Below are 8,889 nucleotides of genomic sequence, written 5' to 3'. Positions count from 1 at the left end.
CAGTAATGACAGAGCATGCGCGGTTATGCAAAAACCGCGATAGAGTGAAGCCGCGGAAGTCGAAGCGCGAAGTGGCGAGGGTTCACTGTATTCCCACGGTTCAAATGCCTGAGCAACAATGGAAAGAGATTCAGTTTTGTGCTCATTCCAAAGAAAAGTAACCTGAAATGTGGAAATGGCTAAACAAGATCTTTAATAGAAAAATTTCATTGATCTAACAACACACAAGTAGCATTTTGCTGAAGATAATTCAACAATAGTTGCAGTAGTGCACCATCAGGGAGCTGTCAGAAATTCAAGCCAGATTGTGAAGTGGATGTCCTTACTAATGACAAATAGAACTTAGCTCTAATTGGGTCAAATATTTTTTTGAAGCAAACCATAGAGGAGACAAAGACTGATAAGTCCTACAATGTATTTTCTCTTAATTTCAGGCTCTAACTGTGATTCAAATCCTTCTGATTTCTTCATTATACATTCAGCACTGTGGGGCTGCCGTCGCTTGACAGGATTAGTGTCAACTTTTGGACTTGAGGTGAGTACTCTTTCTTTGGGGCTGCTGTTCTTACTGCTGATATCTGGGCATTAGCATGTGGAGAACGTCTACGATGAACATAATGATGTATTTCATTCAATTTCTTATTGTTACTGACTATGGCAAGTCCAATTGGGTTGCCATTTAAAGTTTTTAAACTTTCCATCTAGTTTCATCTTACATACGTCTTCAAAATGAAATACACCAGAACTAGCAGTAACACATTCAGATCGATGATGTAACTGTTTGCGTTTTGAGGTTTCAGGGTCCTCATCTTCATCTACACAAAATAGAGTTGTCCCATCTTTATCTGTGTCTCCTTCACTTTCTCCTCCACAATCATAGCTCATTGATTTTAAAGACTCCATCTCTCTTAGACTCTGATCTAGCCAGAGTGTCACTGAGCTTATTCGGACTTATTGTGACCATATTGTACACAATCAAACCAGTCCATAGGGTTCCTGAGGAGATAAATCTTTATGGAAGCAGATTTCCATTATTCTCCCCCCCACCCCACCCCCGAGTGGCTGATTGGTTTATTGGTGGGTTTGAACCACAGACCTTTCTGTTAGCAGCCTAACCCTTGCCCCACTGAGTTACCAAGGCTCTGTGTCAGTTAACAGTTGACAAATCAGGATCAGAAATGCTCAAGATAAAATCCTTTGGTTTAGAACTACTCTTCTGAGCTGTGCACACCAAGCAGGCCTCTCTCTCTGGTCCTTGGCCTCTCAGCCATGTGGTTTCTTAGCTTCTGCCCTACTTGGACAATATCACAAAGATCTGTTTTAATCTCTGTCAGTAAATGTCCAAAAGGCAATCCACTCCACCAGAAGCCTCAACCTGAAAAATCTCTGCTCTAATTCCATGAGCCCCCAAATCCCTATTTCCAAGACCAACTCTATTTCACAAGCAAGCGTCCTGCCTGGTGGCACTCAGCTTTCTGGCTCCATGGCCTGGAAGCCCACTGCTGTGTCTCCTTCTCTTGGTGCTGCAGCTGCCTCTGTTATCCCCTGCTCTCTGGTGTCACAGCTCTCTGGTTCCTGGCTGGAAGATGGTCAGTGTTCAGAGATTTTAAGGGTCTTTGCAAAGGCCCTGCTCACTCCTGGCTCATTCTTGGTGGTAGAGAGAGTTTCCAGGGGAAATACTTTTCCATGTGACTTCATTTTGGCCTATTCTTACCATGAATAGATGTGATGATGATAATAATCATGAATTACATGCCTGGGCCTGGAGACACAGTGAGGTATGCATTGGGCTGCTCACCCCCCATCACAGTTAGAAATCACGGGGTCCTCCTTGGGAGAACCATACAGGTGCAATTCTATAAGGTGTAATGCTACCCTGTCCTACAGGATCACTATCAGTCAGAATGGACTGCAGGGCAGTGACTTTGGTTTTTTTGAGTCTCAGAAGATTACTTGGATCAGGACATATCTTCTGTGAAAGACTTAATATTATTATCCATATTTTATAGATTGGGATATGAAAATTAACTGACTTGTTCATGGTCATCCATATGTGTGGCAGATAGGATTTTCTTTTAGGATACTCAATCCATGATATATACCATTTTAACTTCATCTCTATTTAATATTAACTTAATTTCCCTACCCAGTGGATGCTTATGAGACCCTCTGATCAATCCTTCCTTGTGAGGAAAACCCTGGAGATAAGTGAAAAGTTTTCATACCTTGGTCTAGTTGAGATAGATCTACCAAATTGAGACGCTTGTCACAAGGGGAATTCTTCTCAGGTAAAGAGAGTAAAGTGAGGGGTCAACGGGCCAGTATGCAGAGAGAGAGAAGCACTGTACTGAGGACAGATGGAGGCTCACAATGCTAAAAGCCTGGTTGAGGAAGAATGAGAACATGCTGCAGAAAACTTAATTTTTTTTAACAAGGGTATCCCATCAAGAGAAACCTCTGCATCTGTGATATGGAATGGTTTCTGATCAGAAGAATACTTTACATAAAGTTCATGCAGTTCGGATCAACTAAATGACAAAGAGGTCATGCATAGTGGGTCAGCCTGGTGGTGTAGCGGTTATAAGTTGGTCTGCTTGGTGCGAGGTCAGAAGTTCAAAGTCTCCGGCTGCTCTGTGGAAGACAGAAAGACAGGGCTTTCTACTCCCTAAAGAATTACCGTCTCAGAAACGCACCGGGGCAGTTACACTCTGGCAGAGAGGGTCACGAGGAGTTGTGAAGGACTTGTTGGCAGTGCTTGATTGTTTTTCAGTTTGGTGATCAAAATATATTTCCTATAGCTGAAAACTCCTAGCATACAAATACATTTTCTAAAACAAATATAATTTGTCAAGTACTATTTTTTTTAAATCATTTTATTGGGGGCTTGTAGAAATCTTATCACAATCCATCCATCCATTGTGTCAAGCACATTTGTACATTTGTTGCCCTCATCATTATCAAAACATTGTCAAGGACTATTTTTCATAAGCTTACTTAACTAAGCCTAAGATACAGGCTGTAACTTGATGAAACCTGGGAGAAAACACTTTGGTAAGATAATGTGGATTTCAAAAGACATACTGTCTTTTCCTTGTAAACCCTACCAGGGGCAGTCAGTATGTTTATAGGAGAAAAAACCAGGCATACATTTAAAGTAGAGGAGTTTGCTTCTTATCCTCCTCTCAACTTCACCTTGGCTGACAATCTGTAATCTATTGTGTTCCCTTAGCTAGCATTCATACGTACTTGGTAACTTCATTGGTGTTACCTCATTGAAATAATATCTGACCTAAACCATATAGCAGCAATGGTTATTTAGCCCTGTTTATTTTTGTCAACAAATACCATTTGACTTTGTTTTCCCTCTTCCATTACTAACCCATGTGACTCTACTATATTGCTGCTTGGTGCCCTTGCTGGAGCTCTGACTGACAGCAATCCTATTACAAGAAAAGGAAACACGGCTAGGTCCTATACCATCCTCACAATTGTTATATTTCAGCCACTGTGCCAATCCATCTCATTGAGAGTCGTCCTCTTTTTACATAACCCTCTACTTTACCAATCACGATGTCCTTTTCCAGAGAGCAGTCTCTCCTGGAAAACATGTCCTAAGTATGTAAAACAGTCTCATCATTCTCCTTTCTAAGGAATGCCTTACTCACAGTATCTCTAAGACAAATGTGTTTGTTTTTTTGACAGTTCAGGCTTCTTTCATTCTTCTTTGGCAACACCACAATTCAAATGCATCAATCCTCCTTTGGTCTTTCTTATTCATTGTCCAGCTTTTATATGAGGCCATTGAAAACACAGCATTTGGGTCAGGCACATATTTGTTCTCAATGTAAGATCTTTGCTCTTTAACACTTTAAATATAGCTTAGGCAGTGTATTTGCCCAATGAGAGACATCATTTGATTTCTTGATGGTGACATCCATGAGCATTGCAACTGTGATAAATCATCCCAGTACCCCTGAGAAGGTTCTTATTTTTAATTTGTCCACAAATATTGAAATGGGGGTACTGCGATCTGTGTTTCGTTCTTTCATGCCATCATGGGCAGGAAAAGTGAATGGAGCAATATTTACCCTTTGCTGTGCTGAGCACATACTTAGAGTAGGGGGATGGGTTTGAACAAGGGTCCGTAGGCATGAAACAGTCTGATGCATTTGATGAAGCAGTAATAGTTGTGGTTTGCAGAGGAAGTCAGAGCACCCACCCAGGAGTTATGGGAGAAACCACTAGTGAGGGTAGTGAAGAAGCCAACCTAGGGGATAGGTATGTGGACTTGTAAGCAAGAAGTAAGTCCAGGGTTCCACTGAGACACAGTGATGTTGAATTAGCAGGACTTGGTGATCTTTTGGAAAGAGTGAGAGAAAGGACAACTTGTCAGTGAATGGGAAGAGAGAAGGATAAGTTGGATAAAATAGAGAGAGACAATGAGTGTAGGAGACGGAGTTCATGGTGAGGGTGCATAGTGAAGCTACAGGCACATGCAGGTAGTGATCACAAGAAATTCAAGCATGCCATAACATGTATGTGTAAGGACCGCATGAGAGGATGTAATGAAGAATTGACTTTGAAGAGAACGTATTTTCATTTTTCCTAGAAGTAGTTGCGTTTGCTCTTCTATTTAATAGTTTCATATGGTGTGAACAATGGCACGATATGCCCCTTATTGTTTCGAGCATCTTCTTCAGGAAATACTAAAGCGAGAGCTTCACAGGAAGCCAGCGCAGCTTGAGAACTTGGAACCTCCACCACAATGCTCTGCAGAGGATGATGAAAACCACACTTCGAAGCAGCCGGCCCCACCTGGAGGCCTCCCCTCTGAACCAGGTGGGTCTCTGCAAGTCCAGAACCAGAACTGACGAGTCAGCTGGAAAACAAAGAGCCTTCAAATGAAGAGAGATGATGTAATTCTATGGAATTGGGATATATGTAATGCTATGGAAACAGAAAGATATTTTCACTCCTATTAAGAGCCAGCTCATTTAGTTCAGAAATAAACAAATGCTAAGGAGTGCAACATGTTATGGTGCTTGGGCACAAAATGAAGAAATTATTCTATTAATCTCAAGATGTCTAATCCTATGGAAGGGGAAGGGCTGATAAATCCGAAAGAGCAGAAAGCGCACGTGGCTCAGAAGAGGACCGAGAGTTCCTTGCTTACACACACACACACACACACACACACAATTCCTGTGCAAAATAAGCTCTTCAGTTGATGGAATCTTTCAGGATTTTCCGCAAGATAGTCTTAGTGTCCTTCGCAACTACTTCAAGGAAGTATCTGTGCTTCATCCATCTGATGTAGTTGGTAATAGGAACACCGAAGACTGGTATATAGCTAAAAATAGTAGATAAGTAAGAAGTTGTATTAAAATTCATACAATAAATCAGCCAATCTACATTGCTGAGAGTCTGCAGGTCCTGGGATTTCATGTTTGCTGTGTAATCCAGGACATCAGACTCCATTATCTGTGCCACACGAAGGATAGATTCATCATCCACACCAAAGTGCACTTTGTACACTTTCAGACACGCTTCTGAATTGTCTGGATCTTCAATGCCATGAATGTCCTGGAAAGACAGTGTGTCAACTTTCTTCTGCAGGAAAGTCTGCTTGTCGTTAATGATTGCCTCACAGGTATGGAGCAGATTCTGGAGCGGATCCTGGTACCTGATAAGGAGGAGGTCCTTTTTTAATGTTTGCTTGAGTTCTCGGAAGCCATGCAGGGACAGATCAAAGCTGGAGACCAGGAAGATGGGGGGCTCATTCACCTGCTCCATCCAGAGTGTTTCAAGGATATACTCTCGGATCATCTTCACGGCCTTCTCCTTGCTGAGTACATTTTTGCTCAGGTCCATGTCCAGTTTGTTCCAGACAATGTAGAACTTCTTTCCTAACTTCTGGATGGTTTTGGCAAGCACTGCATGATTCATGCTGAACTGCTCAGACGCCACAATAATGACGAAGTCATACTGGCTGAAATGCATTTCCGCCATGTAGTTCTCCAGGCTCTGGGCAGAAGCACCCATGCCAGGCAGGTCCCACAGCACGACATTCGGAAAACAGGAGGCTGAATAGGAAGCACGTGTGAAGGTGGTTCTCACTACCCCGGTTGGAGCCGAGGTCTCCTCGTCATGCCCAACATTGCGGAGAGCATTGATGAAGGTAGACAGGCCATTGCCGGAGGCCCCTGTCACAGCAATGTTCAATGTGACATTATTGTTCATGTTCTTCCAAGTCTTCTTGGCTTTAGCAATCACATTCGGGAGATTACCATCCATCACGTCCTTCTCAATACTTGTAGCCCCTGTCTCAAATAACCCAGAGGATACAGAGGACAGGTCCTCAGGGGACAGTGGGTATGCTGCCATGTTGCAGAACAGTGGTGTGACCTGCAGAAGGAGGAAGAGCAAGGACATTACGATGCTGGGTGAACAGGCCACTGCAGGATTTAAGGAGCCTCCCAAGCCCAGAGTTTGGATGCATAATCAAGGTGACCAGCAAAGGTGTTTGGAGCATTGGGGACATATATAATGGTGAAATTCATGTTCTGGGGATGGGAAGGGGGGCCTTGAGGAAAGCTCTGCTGCTGAGTTGCCAACAATAATAGCCCAAAGCAGGACTGTGGATACCACAGGGCTTAAGCAGCAGAACTTCAAGTGAGTCATTGAGTTCTGAAGGAGGTAAGGGAACCTCCCTAAGAATTCTTCTGCATGAGACGAACAGCTCCATTCACCATCTATATTCATCCATCTATGTATCTATCTACTTAACACTTTTGTGGACATATAATTCACATCTCATACAATTCAATATTGAACTATTTAAAGAGAGTTGTGAATTCATCATACTAATCAATTTCAGAATATTTTCTTCATTCTTGTAGTCATTATAATTAGCTACCCATCTGCCTCCCCAGTCTCCCTATCATAAGCCTCAGAAACTATTGTCCTAATTGATGTCACCATAGATTTACCTATCCTGCATGTCATAGAAAGAAAATCATTCAAGAAAAAAAAAGAAAGAAAGAAAACTGCAAATTCAACAGAATGAAACCCAAAAGAACCTCTATTGAAATGGCCACACAGAAAACACAATTACAGAATGTTTTCTAAGGAAGTTCAAGATTACAATTCAGCATCAGAAATGCTCAGAATTTGCCAGTCAGGATTGCCTCTTCTTATTCGTGCCCACAGGAATGCTTCTTTCTGGTATTCAACCTCTTAGCTAGACAATATTACAAACCCTTTCTAGTGTTGCTGATAAATGCCCCAAAGGGCATGCCACTCCACCATAAGCCTCGACCTTCCCCAGTTAAGTCCCTGGAAGTACCCACTTGAAAAATAAGCCTCTTTCCCTAACACACTCAGCTTCACTTTCTCCATGGGCCAGGAAGCCCCCTCTTTTAAGCTCTTGGCATCACTGTTGGTGCCGCTGCCTCTGCTGCTGCCACTTTTCTGCCACTTCTCTGATGTCACAGCCCTCTGTCTCCTGGATTGAAGAGGTTCAACCTAGGAAGCTTGAGATCCATCTTCTCTTCCGGATTTTCATTGTTGATAGTAGTGAGACTCCTCCATCCCTCCTTCTGAGATGGCTCATTTGAACCCACTGGCATAACAAAAGCTAGAGTCGTATATATCTTATCGGCATGGTCAATAACCTATTGACCTAGAATAACCATATAAGTCAATCACCGTGACACAGTATGAATTACTATCTCTCCCTCTCTCCACCATTGGCATTCTTCCCTCCTTCCCCATCCATGCAACAGCAGGCAGTCTGATGGGGTGGCTGCTCTAGTGGGAGTTGCCAGCTGTGGGTTGCACTCTCAGACAGGGGAGCCTTCTTTAGCTTGGGAGTGGGTGGGGAAGGCCTTAGTTTTGTTAGTTTACTGTCGGGTCTGTCTGCACACTGAGGGGTACTCTTCTGGAGCCCATGATTAACTGGTGACTTGAAAGAGATTTCCTTGTATTCCAAGGAAGAAACAAGGAGCCGAAGTAGAAAATCCCTGATTGTTGCTCAGGAATTACTGTTAACATAGAACAAAGTTTGCATCAAACTGTTTAAATGCTTTTCCAAGTTTTTTTTTTAAGAGTATTAGTCTGTGTCTTGATATATATCACCAGAGAAAACTCTAGCACCTTCAATTTGCTAACAGTGTCCAACTTGTTGCTGGGAGGACCGCTATGGTTGCTGTGGTCTGTGCCCATCTGTCAGGACAAGGTCAGACCATCCCCCAGCTGTGCCTCCTTGTAACCCAAGATTCCTAAAGGATCCTTTAAGCATATTTTAGAAAAGCAGTCTTTAGAAAATAAACTCAAAGGAAGTAGCTCAACAAACGAAAAATTGCATCTGTCAAAAATTTAGACTAAACTAAATAAAAAGTAATTTCTTGGTGAACGGAAGGAGAAGAATTTTATTTTCAGAGTTGCATCATAATATTCAAATGGCCCGGTATCAAAGAACAAAAAAATCTTATCATTGTGAATAAGGAGGAGTGGGGAATGGGGACCCAAAGCCCATCTCTAAGAAACTGGACACCCCCTTACAGAAGGGTCATGGGGAGGAGACGAGTCAGTCAGGATGCCAGGAATCAAAGATGAAACCTACATCTATCTTCTAGTTCTTAAATACTTCTTCCCTCAACTATCATGATCCCAATTCAGGAAACACAGGGAATCCAGGACAGATGAACCCTTCAGGACCAGTGCTGAGAGTGGCAATACCTGGGGGTAGAGAGAAGGTGGAGTGGAAGGGGGGAACTGATTACAAGGGTCTACATATAACCACCTCCCTGAGGGACAACAGAAAAGTGGGTGAAGGGAGACATCAGACCGTGTAAGATACGACAAAATAACAATTTATAAATTCTCAAG

The 8,889-nt window shown here is 42.6% G+C and overlaps 1 protein-coding gene and 1 pseudogene across 1 annotated transcript in view; both read right to left on the bottom strand.

The window, feature by feature from the left end:
• The window catches only part of LOC101640725, a 35,071-nt pseudogene extending 34,107 nt beyond the window's left edge, over positions 1-964 (bottom strand).
• A 2,844-nt stretch (positions 965-3,808) lies between these two features.
• The window catches only part of LOC101641044 (immunity-related GTPase family M protein-like), an 18,028-nt gene continuing 12,947 nt past the window's right edge, over positions 3,809-8,889 (bottom strand). Inside the window, exon 2 of the mRNA XM_045284747.1 lies at positions 3,809-6,405. Within this exon, the coding sequence (XP_045140682.1) occupies positions 5,221-6,384 (1,164 nt within the window). The 5' untranslated portion in view covers positions 6,385-6,405 and the 3' untranslated portion in view covers positions 3,809-5,220. The remainder of the gene's footprint in view (positions 6,406-8,889) is intronic.

Source organism: Echinops telfairi, unplaced genomic scaffold, assembly GCF_000313985.2.
Source record: "Echinops telfairi isolate 266 unplaced genomic scaffold, ASM31398v2 ScPeMD7_7469;HRSCAF=8507_0, whole genome shotgun sequence".
Lineage (NCBI taxonomy): Eukaryota > Metazoa > Chordata > Mammalia > Afrosoricida > Tenrecidae > Echinops > Echinops telfairi.
This window is presented reverse-complemented; position numbering and strand designations above follow the sequence as displayed.